At 43.2% G+C, this 19,139-nt stretch overlaps 1 protein-coding gene across 1 annotated transcript in view; it reads right to left on the bottom strand.

Moving 5' to 3' along the window:
- LOC136876545 (uncharacterized) overlaps nt 1-17,512 on the bottom strand; it is a 263,822-nt gene extending 246,310 nt beyond the window's left edge. The window contains exon 1 of the mRNA XM_067150585.2: nt 16,926-17,512. Coding sequence (XP_067006686.2) covers nt 16,926-16,945 — 20 coding nt within the window. The 5' untranslated portion in view covers nt 16,946-17,512. The remainder of the gene's footprint in view (nt 1-16,925) is intronic.
- Between the last annotated feature and the right edge of the window lie 1,627 nt (nt 17,513-19,139).

Here is a 19,139-nt window from a genome sequence, read left to right as displayed (position 1 = left end):
ATCGTGACATAACCTCACATGTTTTGTTACACAAGACAGATCACACAACACACAAATAATAAATGATACGATCACGATTTACACCAAATAAAGTCCGTACATAAGTAAGTAAATAATAATAATACTAATATACGTAAACAGCATATCCACACCTCACAAGTCATAAAAAGAAGAACACCTAATCGAGCTTGATATTTCCAGTATTTACTCTTTCAGAGCAGCCGAAGAAATTGCTACATTGTAGACTTTGCAGCTCAGCAGCAAGGTGCATAACTAAATTCTCAAATCTATTTCGAAAGCTATTTTCTAATTTCATCACAGATTGTACTTTTTATTTCTTTCATTGTCAACATATATTTTAGGAGATTTATATTTAGTAATATTTACTCTCAACAGATCACCCTTGTATCTTGGAACAACTGTTCTTCTGGCGATCTGGTCTGCAGAGTTCAGCTTTCCAAAGTTTGTCCACAGAGGATTTCAGAGAAACAAGATAAAGGTTGCTCAGATATACTGCATAGAAATTTGGCAGTGAAACAATTTTCATTTGACTTTGTTATTTGAAAATAGGTTTTTAAGTCCAGCCGTTGGCAAAAGACGCCATTTATTGCGATTTGAATAGAAAGACACCTTGTCTTACTTGCTGCACCTTTCTTTCGGCATATAAACACAATATCACACACGACACACCCAGCTTATCACGATTTCAGTAAAGATTGAAATATCAAACAAATGCTGACTGAGGCGGAGACTGCGGGCCAGAGCTGGTGTAGAAAACGTGGGGTATCGCTGGCCTTACGTGAAGAATCATAGTGCTGGGTTATAAGACTACAATATGCAGCATAAGCTCAATTAACAACTGGATTATGGTAAGTTCTACTAAGTATAGCAAGTCCTGTATTATTTTTTCTCCTTACGATGAAAGATGATATTGTTAGCGCTGGAAACCGTTAACAGAAGTTTGAAAATCTATAATAAATTCCTCCCTCCGCTACTCATTTCGAAATCCACCAAATTTAACGGAAATCCGCTGAATTGGTGACACTGTTGTGCACAAAACGGCGAACTATGTACTGAGGAAAGATGGATCAGCCGCTCACGATCTAAGGTGCTGTTTCACGAGTAGTATTAAGGAAGTGCGGGCACGTTTCCAAGTCATATCTGCCAACCAGCTGGCTGCAAACTGTGAAAGAAACTCAGAGATGGATGATTTAGAGAGACCTCCGCCTACGTTTTCTTCCTTTTTTCCATTACTCACGAAATGGACGACATTTGGCAGGAGCTTCGAACACTAGAGAGAGTGCAGAAGGAGGTTCTACAGCGTTATATACTGCCGGGTAATAACGGACGGTCCTCCGTTGATTGAATCGTAGGATGCGATTACGGCGCTCCCTCTAGATATCTTCAATGCTCATGACTGCATGCGGACCTGGTGAGAGATGAATCGAAAATAGAGAAAAGAAGCAAATATTTTGAATTCGTCCTTTTATGCACTTTTTAATAAAAATGCCGTGATTCACGTCGGCCTCTCGCCGCTCGGTTCCGTGGTTCAAATCCCGGTCACTCGATGTTAGATCTGTGCTGGACAAAGTGGAGGCGGGACAGATTTTTCTCCGAGTACTCTGGTTTTCCCTGTCATCTTTCATTCCAGGAGCACTCTCCAATATTATTCATTTCATCTCTCAATCACTAAGCATTGCTCTAGAGGAGTACAACAGGCTTCGACAGCACAATTCCTATCCTCACCGCTAAATGAGGCCCTCATTCTTTCCAACCTGACCCGATCGAATGACTGGAAATAGGCTGTGGATTTTCGTTTTCATCCATTTTGAGTCGAAGATCAACACTCAATTCTGTAATTTGAAATGCGAGTTTTATATTCCTTTATTGATTTCTAACACAGCATTCGATCATCCATGGCTGACACACTACGGAAGAAAGAAAAAGTGTACACGGTGCATGAAGAAGCCCACGGTCTTGTAACCGGCGTTGGACCGAGAAGAATCGACATGACTGTCTTTAAACCTGGTGACAAGAAGTGCCATTAAATTCGAGACCCATGACCAGCCACCTCACGAAGTGGATGTAGACAAGAAAGGGAAATGAATGCCTACCATACGTCAGAAGGCATCGTGGTCATGTCTGGCAGCGAAGTTCTATGTATTAAAGGCAGACATATCTTATACAACTGAAACCGTTTATTGCGACATCGCTCTTAACGACCTATTGAATATTAGATCTCGTAATTTTGTCCCACAGTAGTTCTTTTAAGTGCCAATGATTCTGCCAATACCCGTCTGACATATTCGATCACCTTCACAAATACCACCGAATTGAGCCAGAATCGAACCTGCCAACTTCTATTCAGCGCTCTACCGTCTAGGCCACTCAGCAGACTCTTTCGTAGTAGACACTGTAATACTTGTGTCTGAAAGGTACACCTTGCCAAGGACTTCGAAACAATTTTCGTGATATTTCAGCTGAGAATTCTGACCAGAAAGGTTCCGTCATCTAAGGTTCAGTATTGCGTGAACTATAGGCACCGTGCGAGATGTACTGGTGGTGCCGCACAGCGTTACTGAGGCGAATTATATCAAAAGTACAAGTGTAAACACATTGCAAGTGTATTTTATTATAACAACAAGTCTCCAAGACTAGTCTGCCACAAGGTCGGGAGAAACCTAGTGCTACCAACACTCAGAAAGAAAAATGTTCAAAATGGAAAGTGAATAGAGGGGCTCTTTCCGAGAAAAAAAAATGAAGTGCACAGTTACTATCTTCTCTCTAAAAAAAAAGATGACTTTAATTTTAATTTCGTGTGGCTATTACTAGCCGAGAGCAGCCCTTTCAAGGCAGGCCCTCCGATGAGGGTGGGCGGCATCTGCCATGTGTAGGTAACCGCGTGTTATTGTGATGAAGGATAGTGTTATGTGTGGTGTGCGATTTGCAGGGATGTTGGGGACAGTACAAACACCCAGTCCCCGGGCCATTGGAATTAACCAATGAAGGTTAAAATCCCCGACCCGGCCGGAAATCGAACTCGGGACCCTCTGAACCGAAGGCCAGTGTGCTGACCATTTAACCAACGAGTCGGACCTTATGGTTAGTGTTAACTGAGAATGGTCGCCCCGTTGTACCTCCTCTTAAAACAATAATCACCACCACTGTGTCGATGCGAAAGCAACTTGTTAAAAAAGAACCACTTGACGGTAAGTACGTCGTCATACAGAATTTTAAAAATGTATACTTCAAATAAGAGGTGTAGGTTTCTTCTCCAACTCGACTGTAAAGCCTCTCACAAAGATATATAACGCGCCGCCTCTTCTTCAAGCCTCACCACGCTCAGAGGAGTCGCAGCGTCACGACTCCACAAGAACATGCGAGCAGCCCATCAGTGAGACTGCCAACTTGCTGAGAGAGGTGTCCAATCAGACCTTATGAGGATATATTTTAGCTATACTGAGCAAGTTTGTTAAGCGGTATGTAGCTTAAGCTTGCATTCGGGAGATACTGGGATCGAATAGCACCGACAGCAGTCCTGGTTTCCCGAGGTTTCCCATTTACAAATCAGGTAAATGCCGGCGGCCCTTAATTAAGGGCATGATCACTTTCTCCGCATACCATCGGAAACCTGCGTGAGTCAGTGTAACTCCAAACTCTCTCCATCTCTCATCTACTCTTCGTGACACAAAAAATGATGATGTTACAGGCTTTTCGTCCCACTAACAACTGTTACGGTGTTCGAAAACGCCGAGGTTTCTCCTTCTGGAATTCTTGTAAGTGCCAGTAAATGTAACGACACTGGACTGACTTATTTCAGCGCCTTGAAATAATATCGGACTGGGCCAGGATCAAACCTGCCCATTTGTGATCAGAAGGCCTTCGCCTCGACCGCCTGAGCCACTCAGCCCGGCGTGAAACAAAGAGCACTGTTCGCTCTTTCCTTTTTAGAATGGTTGAACGTCGAAGGTATTCGGCGACGCAAGCGTGGAGAAGGGCTAAGATACGCATTTGGCGGGTGTGAAATTGTTCCTTAAAGACTCAGATTGCACGATGAATGAGTTCTCTCGTTATCCATGGTGACCTCTCCCTTTGCTCTTCATGGTTGCTACAAATTTTGCTGCGGCTGTTGAGAGAACATCGTGTCTTCATTCTTTTTATTTGACTGCAGAATATATTATATTTGCATAGTATTCTTTATGTTATACTGTATGGTATTGTGTTATATAAACTTACAACCTGTCATCTAAATAGCGCTCCTGCTTGTGATAATAATGATGCTTGTTGTTTAAAGCGGCCTAACATCGAGGTCATCGGCCCCTAATGGTACGAAATGAGAAGAAATGTAATGATAAATTAGAAGTCCAAAATCCTTCACTGACCAGAATTCAAAGCGTGAGACGAAGAATGCATGGATGGATATGAATTTAAAACGATCAGTGGAACCGACCCACGGTGTCTCACATGCACAGAAGCTGGCACAAAACAAGAGTATTACTGACCAAGGGACTGCTTCTATACAGTAGCACGATGCTGAATCGATTATGCTTGTAGTCGAAACGGGTAGAAAATCCTGGTCATCCGTCCCTCAGAATGGTACTTATCGCTAGGAAAGTAGAACCATGCTATTTGTCATTTGGCGGTACTAATAACAAGTAGCAGAGACTCGCGGTATTCCACACATTATGGTACTATTCACACGTAGTGTAATGCGCACATGTAACACAGACCTATGGTGTTTCGCACATTGCGGCGCTATTTTTTTTTTTGCTAGGGTCTTTACGTCGCACCGACACACATAGGTCTTATGGCGACGATGGGATAGGAAAGGCCTAGGAGTTGGAAGGAAGCGGCCGTGGCCTTAATTAAGGTACAGCCCGAGCATTTGCCTGGTGTGAAAATGGGAAACCACGGAAAACCATCTTCAGGGCTGCCGATAGAGGGATTCGAACCTACTATCTCCCGGATGCAAGCTCACAGCCGCGCGCCTCTACGCGCACGGCCAACTCGCCCGGTGCGGCGCTATTTACAGACAACGCAAACCTATGGCGTTCCTCACATAAGTGGACTCTCCACAGGGACCCGAACTATCGCGTGGTATTCCTCACAAAGTGGGAACTAAGCATAGCCAAGGCAGAACCATAGTGTCGCTCATCCCATGGTGTTGCTCATATAGGGGTGCAAATCACAGGTACTGTAAGACCCTCATCCTGATTCACACACTGTCGCTTCTAATCACAAATCTAGTGCGAGCCTAACATAGTGGTACTACGCGCAAGTAAATGCGACCCATGGTGTTCCCTGAGTGATGGTACTAATTACAAGTAGTCTCATGGTTCTAATTTCATCATCCCTTGGTCGCCCATTTTATTCGCCTCTTATGACAGGCAGGGCATACCGCGGGTGTATTCTACACGTGCGTCCCTCACCCGCAGGGAGTAGTGTGTTTGGTCCGCGAGAGGTATTTTATTTCCCTCAAGTCCGCCGGCAAGCCAATTAGGAGCCCGCTATCCGCAACCTGGGACGCGTCACGTAGGAGTATCACCTCTCCTCCTGCTACGCCAGCGTAGTACGTTTGTGGAAATAGCGTTCCTAGACCCTGTGTATGTAATCCTGAAATCAATCAATCAATCAATCAATCAATCAATCAATCAATCAATCAATCAATCAATCAATCAATCAATCAATCAATCAATCAATCAATCAATCTATCTATCTATCTATCTATCTATCTATCTATCTATCTATCTATCTATCTATCTATCTCTAACTGCGTATGCTTTGACACAAAAAGTGATAAGCTGAAAATTATCGAATCCCCGAGCGCACAAATCCAACCTAAAGGATTATTATAGTGATTCTTGGCTATTGTAATACATGGAGGTCACCTACACTTGCATGCTTCTAGGACGTTAAATGATAGTATTCGCTACACATTTCCCTGAAACTACTTGTCATTTTCCTATACAACAGTGCACTTTTTATTTTGCAATGAGCACGTACGCACATTATATATTACCAATGGCGGCTGCCGATTATTCTATAGGTACTGCCAGCAAATCTAAAATTAGTGAACAAATCCTTTGAAGTTGCAAGTACACACAGTACATATTTATCTATGCTATATGTTACATGAAACTACATTATTTAACTATGTTACTGTACAAGACCGTTCTTTTAATGAGGTATCAACTGAAATGAATTTATGAATTGACAAACTAATATTTATCTTAATCCACATGCACTTTCTTAAAATCCCAGTTTTTAGAAAATTATTGAACAAATTCACTCCTCAGAAAAAAAAATGAAGAAAACATACGTAGGCCCCACTCACCAACAATATTTGTCGCCATCTCACCGTCAGATAGCTCCTCAATTGTAATCACGTAGGCTGAGTGGACCTCGAACCACCCTTCAGATCCAGGTAAAAATCCCTGATCTGGCGGGGAATCGAACCACGTAAGAGGTAGACACGCTACCACTACACCACGGCGCCGGCGGAATGCCGTACCACAAGAGTTATTTTTTACGTGCCAATAAATACATATACCGACACCAAGTTGACATATTTGAGCACCTTCATATACTACAGGACTGGGTCGGGATCGAACCCGCCAACCTAAGTTAACAAAGCCCGCGCTCTGCCATCTGAACTACTCAGACCTGCGGGAACATTCTTACACTAGCACATTTCATCTTCTTACGAAACGTGAAAACATACGAGAGCTGCTTACATGATACGGTTTCATTCTTGCGTTCTAAGATGTTATGCCAGTGTGGAAATGGGAGAGGATGTGAAGTAATAAAATATTGCGTATATTCAGTCAGACAACATTGTCATTGGATGCTTTTAAAATTTAGTTCTAAAGAATTATGACGCCGATAATTTGTATATTTTCCTAAGACGTATGCAAGCTTTATAGTATTGGATATTTTTAGATAAACTGATCGGTGGACATATCACATCTCAACATGGGAATATATCACAAACGATTCCAAGCCCAAAAGGATCAGAACAATGGGCGGAACTGTACTCTGAATTATGGATCATAACTGCTGCTCTTGAACGTCAACCTATTGAAACTGAAAACGAACTCGCAGTCCTGAGCATAGAAGGTGAGTGCCTAACTAATTACGTACCGAAGTTGGTCGTTTCTAAACGAGAGCAGTGTTGTGGAGGACTAGAAACGTTCCACGAGACATGTCCGCAAAGGAAGTACAGTATGTATTGATGAAGTGGTGGGAAACCCCAAGGCTCGAGGTATAATGAAAGGAGTATCATTTAGATAATAAAAAGAGGCATCCCTGACTTAAATTACAGATCCATCGGCACACGTCATAATAACTGGATTACAGAGATGCTCCATCGACAATGCCTGAATCGTACTGTAACATCGCAAATTCGGCCACAGAAATGTTGAATGGACTAGATTTCAAATTTCCAAAAACAATATCCTGATAAACATACATTTATGACACAATTTACAAGAGCGATTATCTTTGGGTTAACTTACACATTTGCGTTACACGCCGTAGATTGATTGTAACGGTGGTAAGGGACAACAGCAAACGTTCCACTATAGCTCAAAGATTGTCGGCCAGGAATGCAATGGACGTGGTGACTATACGACAGGTCGGTGTGCGACCGTAGCCTGAAGTTAGGTACCATCCCGGCATTTGCCTTGAGAAGAAGTGGGGAACACCGGGCGAGTTGGCCGTGCGGTTAGGAGCGCGCAGCTGTGAGCTCGCATCCGGGAGATAGTGGGTTCGAACTCCACTGCCGGCACCCCTGAAGAGGGTTTTCAGTGGTTTCTCATTTTCACACCAGGCAAATGCTGGGGCTGTACGTCAATTAAACCCACGGACGCTTCCTTCCCATTCCTAGGCCTTTCCTGTCTTATCGTCACCATAAGACCTATCTGTGTCGGTGCGACGTAAAGCAAATAACAAAAAAGTGGGAAAACCACGTAAAACCACGTCGAGGATGATTGAGGTGGGACTCGAACCCCCTCTAATCAGCTGGCGTCCCGATGCTGAGTGGACACCGTTCTAGTCCTCGTACCACTTTCCAAATTTCGTGGCAGAGCCAGGAATGAAACGCGGGCCTCCGAGGGTGGCAGCTAACCACTAAACCACAGAGGCGGGCAATATTAAGATTATTATTATCCACAATTTGTTTCACGTCGCACCGACACAGATACTTCACGATGGGATAGGAAAGGGCTAGGAGTGGAGAGGAAGCAGCCGTGACCTTAATTGAGGTACAGCCCCAGCATTTGCCTGGTGTGAAAATGGGAAACCACGGAAAATCATCTTCAGGGTTGCTGACAGTAGGATTCAAACGCACTATCTCTGGAGTGGTAGCTGACAGCTACGTGACTCAAACCACGCAGCCCTTCGCGCGGTGGAAAGGATCAGGCACTACTGTCATCACACTGTAGAGAGCGTGCAAGTCGCCCGTTTTGGGAGAAGTAAATGGATATTGAATTTTTACTGACGGATTTTACCCGAAATAAACTTTCAAAGTATCGGCTCGTGTTCATTGCAAAAAGTACTTACTGAAGAGATGCTAAGTACAGTAGAATGACGCTGTGTAGCCGAAATTATGTTCAGTTATTTTACCTTAATGGGACTCCTTTCTAGAGACTTAGCAAGGTAGACAAATGAGTAACGAAAATGAACTCTTACGATTTAATCGATATCCTATCACCGGTGAGCAGGGTAGAAAAAAATCAACTAGGGTGGCGTGAAATGGACAGAAATTCAAAAACTGTATTTTGCTTGAAAACCACGATATGTTTATCTCTCCAACTGATACAAGAGACTCGGGTTCAGATATGCTGCCTTGACAATGGGTTCTGTAACATGCTAGTGATAAGGGTTTCTCGCACGAACTTATTGCGCCGGGATAGTAACTCAACACCTGTCACGTCATGCGTAGGGGCTCCCTAAGCAGAATATTAAATCTACATATTGTACAGATTTAAAACTTGACACAAATTTTCTACGTCTCATGATGAATGATGTGTTTCAGGACGACGAGGAAGAGGAAAAATCATACATTAATGATTAAATATTATGAAATTCTATTTTTCTACATCATACATAGCCTACATACATCAACATTTATAGACCGTTATGCCTTTCAGCGTTCAGTCTGAAAGCCTCTGTGGATTCACTAAATTGTCGCCACAATCCTCTATTTGCAACTAGTGTTGTGGCCTCATTTAGTTCTATACCTCTTATCTTTAACTCGTTAGAAACTGAGTCTAACCATCTTCGTCTTGGTCTCCCTCTACTTCTCTTACCCTCCATAACAGAGCTCCTTATTCTCCTAGATAACCTATCCTCCTCCAGTCGCCTCACATGACCCCACCACCGAAGCCGGTTTATGCGTACAGCTTCATACATCGAGTTCATTCCTAAATTAGCCTTTATCTCCTCGTTCCGAGTACCCTCCTGCCATTGTTCCCACATATTTGTACCAGCAATCATTCTTGCTACTTTCATGTCTGTTACTTCTAACTTATGAATAAGATATCCTGGGTCCACCCGGCTTTCGCTCCCGTAAAGCATACTTGGTCTGAAAACAGACGGATGTACAGACAGTTTCGTCCAGGAGCTGACTTCCTTCTTACAGAATACTGCTGATCGCAACTGCGAGCTCACTGCATTAACTTTACTGCACTTTGATTCAATCTCACTTACTATTTTACCATCCTGGGAGAACACACATCCTAAATACTTGAAATTATCTACCTGTTCCAGCTTTGTATCACGAATCTGACATTCAATTCTGTTGAATTTCTTACCTACTGACATCAATTTAGTCTCTGAAGGGCTAATTTTCATACCATACTCATTGTACCCATTTTCAAGTTGCAAGATATTAGATTGCAGGCTTTCGGCACAATCTACCATTAAGACCAAGTTGGCAGCAGAGGCCAAACTGCTTACTACATTTCCACCTAACTGAATCCCTCCCTGCCACTTTATACCTTTCAGCAGATGATCCATGTAAACTACGAACAGCAACGGTGAAACATTTCAGGCTTGCCTATTTTTCTTTTTCCACTTTTTTGTTGTCTTATGGCGACGATAGGATAAGAGCGGGAATTAATCGACCGTGGCCTTAATTAAGTTACAGCCTCGGCATTTGCCTGGTGTGAAAATGCGAAACCATGGTAAACAATCTTCAGGGTGCCGACCGTCGGATTAAAACCCACCATCTATCGAATGGAAGCTGACAGCTGCGCGACGCTAAGCGCGTGGCCAAATCACTTGGCAGGGATTTCCTTCGGACAAAATATCGACTCCAAGGAATTCTCGGAAAGTGAGGCATTACAATGAACTTTACCGAGCGAGTTCATTACGCAGTGATTTTTAAAGAAAAGTTCCAGTGTAATTGATAAAGAATTATCCAAGAAATTTCGAATAGCTGGAGCATTCTTTGAACAATTTACGGGTGTACCTAAGTATTTAGAGTATGTTGTCCAGTTCAATCCTTTGGGTTTTAATTATGTCATATAAAACGCTTATTTATTTCAGCTTGTTCTCTGTAACCGGAATACGGAGTGGAAGCTAAGGGTGAGGGCATTATTGTGAAATTGTCAACAGAACAGAAAAAAAATTCTGAAATATTTAGGAATGTGAAGTTTCCATTTCCACTATACATAATAATTTATTTTTATAATGTCCAGCTCCATGGTTAGCGTGCTGGCCACTGGCCCAAGGTGTCCCGCGTTCAATTCCCCTGCCGAGTCAGGGATTTTAGCCTTCATTGGTTAATTCTGTTAGCTCGGGGGATGCGTTCCTGTGCCTTATCAAGCATTAGAATTCATTGTAGGTGACAAGAGCCCCGTTACGGAAATTTCATAAAAATATATGAACCGAACTTCGTATTCCGCTCATTAGATAAACAAAATAGTCAAGATGACCAAATCTAGATTCCTCCTCATCCTACTCTTAAAACAAGACGTATGAACCAAGAAGCCGATCACTCATTTCAAACACCGCGGCCCTCGGCTCACTTACGACTTGTTTTAACTTGTACCTCCCCAGTTATCCGGCCTATTACACATTGAAAACATACTTTTCGTTAATAAACCTCAAAATTAAGTTCGGCTCCATGGCTAAATGGTTAGCATGCTGACCTTTGGTCACAGGGGTCCCCGGTTCGATTCCCGACAGGGTCGGAATTTTAACCATCATTGGTTAATTTCGCTGACACGGAGGCTGGTTGTATGTGTCGTTTTCATCATCAATTCATCCTCATCACGACGTGCAGGTCGCCTACGGGAGTCAAATCAAAAGACCTGGACCTGGCGGGCCGAACATTTCCTCGGACACTGCCGGCACTAAAAGCCGTACGCCATTTAAATCCCCGAAAAGGCCCGTTTGTTACAAAGGTGAGCTTTCACCCTCCCACCTTTTCAGTAAGAAAATTCAAAAACAATGTTCGAATTTCAAAATTGTTGGTGATGAGGGCGATTTCTCCTCTGACTTGTGGGACATGTTGTTTTTCCCCGCCAGTGGAGTACAATGGAGATTTTCCGATCCATCGGTTATTTCTCAGATCGACTCCCCAGGTATTTCTCAGACACAGACGAGTAAAAGGGCATAGTTTTTTCCCTGGAATTCTCAGTACACGATCTCAACTACATCCACAATAACAATAACAAAAGGCCCCATCCTCACAGAAGCGCAGGTCGCCTATAGGGCGTCAACTCGAAAGAGCTGCACCAGGCTTACTCAGAGGACACACGGCATGAATGAATGATTTTTCAGTTCGTCAGATCAGTACCGCGCATTTTCTTATCAACCCATCCTCGTGGGTGATGCGTTTCTTCAGCATTGTGAATCGATCTGTGAAGTTTAGTAAGCGGCCGTGGCCTTAATTAGGGTACAGCCCCAGCATTTGCCTGGTGTGAAAATGGGAAACCACGGAAAACCATTTTCAGGGCTGCCGACAGTGGGGTTCGAACCTACTATCTCCCGAATACTGGATACTGGCCGCACTTAAGCGACTGCAGCTATCGAGCTCGGTAGTAATTAGGAAAAGAGTCAGAAAAAAGTTGTCTCATCTTTTCTGTTAAAATTCATCTGTGAATATAAAATGTGGATTTTTAGGTTGTCAATTTAAAATTCACAGTGCTGTACTGAAAAATAAAATGCAACTCTTTCAGTTCAACTAAAATAACTTGCCAGATTGGCACTTGATTATTGAAGCAGACGCTTCAGAAGCATCGCACGGCAACCCTACATGAGGGCAGTAGCGTCTAGGGTTCGCACAAGGTACCATTGCAGTATTTACCTAAGGAAGTGTATAACGAATCGTAAGGAAAACCGATTTCGGTTGGGCATCTAGAGTTATCGACACTGAGGTTTTAATAATGTAACTCTCGCGCCACATACGAACTCTCTGTAGGCTACTCTATGTCTTATCAACCCTTCCACGCCGGCGACGTGATTTTTCAGCATTATGAATTGATCTTTAAATTTTAGTAGTAAATTATCTTTATCATTCTCAAGATACAGAAAGCACCTATGACCGAGAGAGTTAGCCGTGCGGTTAGGGGTGCGCAGCCGTAAACTTGCATTCGGGAGACAGCGGGTTCGAATCCCACTGTCGGCAGCGCTGAGGATGGTTTTCTGTTGCTTTTCATTTTCATACCAGGCAAATGCTGGGGTTGTACCTTGATTAAGACCACGGCCGCTTCCTTCTTATCTCATCGTCGCCTACCTGTGTCAGTGCAACGTAGAAAAATGACAAGCGTAACAGCTTAGCTGCTGTCTTCTTTACACCCAGACGGCCGAGTTCGAGTTTCGGTCAATGCTGTAGTGGATTTTTCATTTCCACCTAAAAATCGCTAGGTATCAGGAAAGGCATTCCGCCTTAAATAAAAAATCAACCACAGTAGCTCCACACACGTAATATTAAAAAATGAAACTTCGACAATTTTAAATTTACGAAGTTAATTTGAACATAAAATACCGCTAAACAAAGAAATACGAATGGCAACTTACAAAATGCGAATATAATTTCGTGTGGCTTTTTCTAGCCGAGTGCAGCCCTTGTAAGGCAGACCCTCCGATGAGGGTTGGCGGCATCGGCCATGTGTAGGTAAATGCGTGTTAATGTGGTGGGGGATAGTGTTATGTGTGGTGTGTGAGTTGCAGCACAAACACACAGCCCCCAGGCCACTGGAATCAACCAATGAGGGTTAAAATCCCCGACCCAGACGGGAATCGAACCCGCGACCTTCTGAACCGAAGGCCAGTATGCTGACCATTCAGCCAACGAGTCGGACAAAAAATTCAAATGAAATCTACTTTGACGGTGTTCGCAGACGCGGAGGTGCCGGAATTTTGACCCGCGGGAGTTTCTTTATGTACCAATAAAACTACTGACACGGGACTGACGTATTTGAACACCTCCAAATCCTACTGGATTGAGCCAGGATCGAACCTGCCAACTTGGGCTCAGAAAGTCAGCGCCTTATTCTCTGAGCAGCTCAGCTCTGCACTTAAGGTAGGTAGCCTTAAATAATTAAATTAAATGGCGTACAGCTTTTAGTGCCGGGAGTGTCCGAGGATATGTTCGGCTCGCCAGGTGCAGGTCTTTTGATTTGACGCCCCTATGTGACCTGTGCGTCGTGATGAGGATGAAATGATGATGAAGACGACACATACACCAATCTCCATGCCAGCGGAATTGCCCAATGATGGTTAAAATTACAGACTCTGCCGGGAATCGAACACGGGACCCCTGTGACCAAAGGCCAGTACGCTAACCATTTAGCCATGCAGCCGGACGCCTTAAATAATGAGCAACTGTGTCGGGATACGAATCTGCAACCTACGAGATATGCTCTATAAAACTAACAACACCGTGAGGGTTGGCCCTGCGGTTAGAGGCGCGCGGCCGTGAACTCGCATCCGGGAGATACTATCGGCAGCCCTGAAGGTGGTTTTCCGTGGTTTCCCATGTTCACACCAGGCAAATGCTGGGGCTGTACCTTAATTAAGGCCACGGCCGCTTCCTTCCGACTCCTAGGCCTTTCCTATCCTATCGTCGCCATGAGACCTATCTGTGTCGGTGCGACGTAAAGCCACTAGCAAAAAACTAACAATATCGTCGTCGTCATCATCATCATCATCATCATCATCATCATCATCATCATCATCACGAGATCTACGACTTTGAGCTGCACCTGATCCTCCTTTCAAGCTGATGCTGCCGACAGGTACAGCAAGCGAGCGTGTAGAGTTTAGCTTTGCGTGGCTACTGATGTGATCATAGCCATGGGACTTCCAGTTTTACATGGAGAACTTCCATTTCAAAATCAAACAGGAATTCCCCGGGATTCAAACCGCAGCCGAATTGTAAGAAGTCAGCGACAACACCACTCGGCTATCACGCCTCCGTATTTCTTCCTCTTTCATAATCCGTTTACCCACCAGGGTTGGTTTTCCCCTCGGACTCAGCGAAGGATCCCACCTCTACCGCCTCAAAGCCAGTGTCCTGGAGCGTGAGAATTTCGTCGGAGATACAACTGGGTAGGAGGATTAGTACCTCGCCCAGGCGGCCTCACCTGGTATGCTGTTGGATTGGAAGGGATAGGCAAGGAAGAGGTAAGGAAGCGGTCGTGGCCTTAAGTTAGGTACCATCCCGGCATTTGCCTGGAGGAGAATTGCGAAACCGCAGAAAAACACTTCGAGGATGGCTGAGGTGGGAATCTAAGCTTCCTATTTTCAGATGACCTCCCGAGGCGAGTGGGGCCTGTTCCAGCCCTCGTACCACATTTCAAATTTCGTGGCAGAGCCTGGAATCGAACCCAGGCCTTCAGAGGTGGAAGCTAAGCACACTAACCACTACTCCACAGAGGCGGACCGCCCCGCCCCCAGTGTTATGCAGTATTAAGAAACAAAATGTGAATTGCCTGGGGGTAGCTCGTCTATTTCCACTTGGGAGTACTTAACGTTTCTCATTCACGGAGTGAAATCCGGAGACAAAATACATTGAATGTGACTGACAATATTCACTATCCAGTGGCTTTCATATCTTCATATTAGAAAAACAACATATAACGTATAAAAGAGTAGGCCTATATTTTGTTTTAATGAAACCAGTACTTTTCAGTTTTGACATTGTTAATCTGCAACTGTCGAAGCTAAATCAGAATAAATTACATTTAGTAGATATTTACTGGTTGTAGGAGACATATTGTGTTATTTACTCATAATGATGGGTTTTCGATGTACTTTTTATCAAGAATTATTCCATATCAGGTTCCCGAGTTTCACCTTTTTTGAAAGTCATCTTCAGCTTATAAATACAACAAAAATATTAGGCTAAGTTTTGTTGTATAAGTGCAGACTCTACAGGTTAGTCTTAAAAACTAGGCGCATGTAAATATCAAACATAAAATAAGAAACACTACAGAAGGTTTGTTCAGCGTTTTTTAAAAAATGTTTCTTATTTTATGTTTGATAGGCCTTACTCTTTGCAGACGACATAGTAATATGGGGAGAAGATGAAATGGAAGTACAAGAACAAGTCACTGTGTGGGATCGGGAGATGGATAGAAACAGAGTGTGGAGAAGAGTAAGAAAGTAGTGGTGACGAGAGATAATAGAGAAGGAAGAGGGAATATTGAAGTAAATGGAAGTCAATTAGAAGTTGTGAGAAGATTCAGATAATTGTGGAGTATACTTGCAGAAGATGGAAAAATAAATAAAGAAATTGGAAATAGAATCCAACAAGCCAATGAGTTTTACCAATGTGTGAGAGGTATAGTGTGGAACCGCGATTATGTGCAAATGCAAGAAAATTCTATACTCCATGTATTTTTCACCAGTTTTGACATACACAGCAGACACATGGACAACAACAAAACATTACAAAAGCAGAATCCAAGCAGCCGAGATGATATTCCTTAGAGGAATAATTGGGAAGACACGAAGGGATAGGTTCAGAAACATGGAAATCAGAGAGAGAATTGGATTCCCTAAACTGCAGGACAAAATAGAGAACAGTGTATGGACACAATATGAGAATGGAAGAGGACAGAGTCCCAAAGTGAATATTTATGGAGAAAATGATATGAGGAAGACAACGGAGAAGGCCCAGAAACAGGTGGACGAATACAGTGAAGGAGAATATAGAGAAGAGGCAGAAGAAATATTGAAGGAAGTGGTGGAGAGATAGAAAACTGTAGAGGTCCTTGATTCACAAGCCGACCCAGAAGACTGGAAACGGGAAATGACGATGATGATGATGATGATGATGATGATGATGATGATGATGATGAAGATTTATATGCGCCTAGTTTTTAAGACTAATCTCTAGAGTCTGTATTTTATGAAACACAACTTAGCACAATATTTTGGTGGTATTTACAGGCTGGAGATAATTTTCAATAAAGTTGAAACTCGAATACTTAAAATGAATATTTCGTGTTAAAAACTACCTCGGACACCCACAAATTAGAAAATGTTTGGTTAGGGGCGCACAGCTATGAGCTTACATCCGGGAGATAGTGGGTTCGAACCCAACTGTCCGCAGCCTTGAAGATGGTTTTCCGTGGTTTCCCATTTTCACACCAGGCAAATGCTGGGGCTGTACCTTAATTAAGGTCACGGCCGCTTCCTATGCCCCTCCTATCCCATCGTCGCCATAAGACCTATCTGTGTCGGTGCGGCATAAGGCAAGTTGTAAAAAAAAAAAAAATTGAAAAAAGGAAAACATTTAATGACAGTTGGTATTTTTTCAGGCATTCTCTAAATGTATTTCATTTTTAATTAGTTATTAAAGACTCAAGAAAGGCATAGTTACAGATTAAAAGAGTATAAACAGCAATTCCTTTGCAGGAAAACATATTCATATTCAGCTTGACCTTGAGAAGAAAGAAGGATATATTTACCTGGATGATAATGCAGACATGTTGGTATGTTGACAGCGTGCGATGTTAGATGAGGTTCAACTGCGTGATGTTTATGTTGACTTCCACGTGGATATAGCAGACACGCATGCCGGCACACCCTCCCAACTACTGCTTCTCTGTTCCTTTTTTTAAGGCTTTCGAAATCAAGCAGAATATTCTTCTCGTCTTTTCTACTGTCCTTTCTTTTTTAGAAAACAACTCCCACTTGGTGTATATGCAGGTTGACAAAACAGCTAACACACCCACCGAGCCACAGACCTCACCCGCCAAAGCAAACAATTGAAAGGAAAAAAAAGCAAGGCCACCTTCTTCTCACGAGTAAATAAGTCCGAATCTTGAAACAAGATAATCTCAGCGGCCGTGCGTGATAGAGGAATGTCGAACTTGAAAGAAAGTGGGAAGGAAAAATCAAAAACAATTTCTTGACTGTCACTGTAAAATGAAGTTAGGAAACTACTGTTTGAAGGAGCACGGTCAACTGGTCTGTACCACGTTAATATATTCTGTCAGCAATATATCGTGCGCGACGAAACGTGCAGAGCAACTGCCACACGCCAGCGTTCGAAGCGGAAACCAACGCCAGAGTGAGAAGAGCAGCGCGCGGTCGACCTGTCTCGTCTTCTGCACGCACGACCCCAGCGGCTTGGCGATCAACTAGAATACCTACCCTTCCTTCCTTCCTCCCTCCGTACCCCACCCCGATATTTCGTCTTTCCGTGATATTAGGGGATAAAAGGTGGCTATACAGCGAGCTACTGCTGACCAAGCTGGAAGGTCCAAACCAAACAAGCCATTTTCATTGTAACCCTCACAGCCTCACGTGAATGAAAGAGACGAAAAAAAAAAGGCAACAAGATTGCCACTAATGCATCTCCTTTAACGTAAGACACGGCTACTTCGAAACTATTGAAGTTCAACTAGCACGGCTGAAGCCTGCTGTCTACATAAGCACGGACTCCTCGCCGTTCGAATTCTTTAAATAAAAGTAAACTCGTGTCCTCATCCCGAGGTCGTGCAGCTCTTTTCAGGCACACCCCCAATGGAGGGGAGCTGAATGTACCATGTTAATCACACACTAGCCCTCCTGTCATTTAAATTCTGGCTGTACCGGCAATCGAACCCGGGCACCCGAAGACGTAAAGTAATAGTGCTAATCGATACGCTACGGAAGCGGACATTGGTTTATATTCGACGTAAAACTAGATAATAATAATAATAATAATAATAATAATAATAATAATAATAATAATAATAATAATAATAATAATAATAATAATAATAATAATAATAATAATAATAATAATAATAAGGCAGACCCTCCGATGAGGGTGGGCGGCATCTGCCATGTGTACAGTAGGTAACTGCGTGTTATTGTGGTGGAGGATAGTGTTATGTGTGAGTTGCAGGGATGTTGGGGACAGAACAAACTCCCAGACCCCGAGCCATTGGAATTACTCAATGAAGGTTAAATTCCCGACCCGGCCGGAAATCGAACCCGGGACCCTCTGAACCGAAGGCCAGTACGCTGACCATTCAGCCAAGGAGTCGGACAATAATAATAATAATAATAATAATAATAATAATAATAATAATAATAATGTTGTGTGTGTTATTTGTTAGTTTGCCGCGAGGTGAGCTGTTGTATTATATGTTTGATAATGATCACTTATTGCCTTAAGTTTGTAAATAATCTAATGAAAAGTACATGTTGTCCTAGAAAATATAGCATTGTTAACGTCTAGGACAAAAATTATATTTAGTATAGCAAAAGCTATTTTATTTTATTTTTGCTATTTGCTTTACGTCGCACCGACACAGATATGTCTTACGGCGACGATGGGATAGAAAAGGCCTAGGAATAGGAAGGAAGCGGCCGTGACCTTAATTAAGGTACAGCCCCAGCATTTGCATGATGTGAAAAGGAAACCACGGAAAACTATCTTCAGGGCTGCCGACAGTGGGGTTCGAACCCACTATCTCCCGGTTACTAGATACTGGCCGCACTTAAGCGACTGCAGTTATCGATATAGCAAAAGCAAAGTCATCTCCGTACAGGCCATGAAGGTCCTTGGAGGGGTGGAAGGTGAAGGCTTCCACTATCCGTAACCTCGGCACTTGGTGTTAAAGACTGGTTAGCTCTACGCCCGGCCGCCTCTGCCCCCAGGAATTGACCTGGTACTCATGTTTGGTGTA

This window comes from Anabrus simplex, chromosome 6 (assembly GCF_040414725.1).
Source record: "Anabrus simplex isolate iqAnaSimp1 chromosome 6, ASM4041472v1, whole genome shotgun sequence".
NCBI classification, from domain to species: Eukaryota; Metazoa; Arthropoda; class Insecta; order Orthoptera; family Tettigoniidae; genus Anabrus; species Anabrus simplex.
Note: the sequence above shows the minus strand (reverse complement) of the source record. Positions and strands in the feature narration are given on the sequence as shown.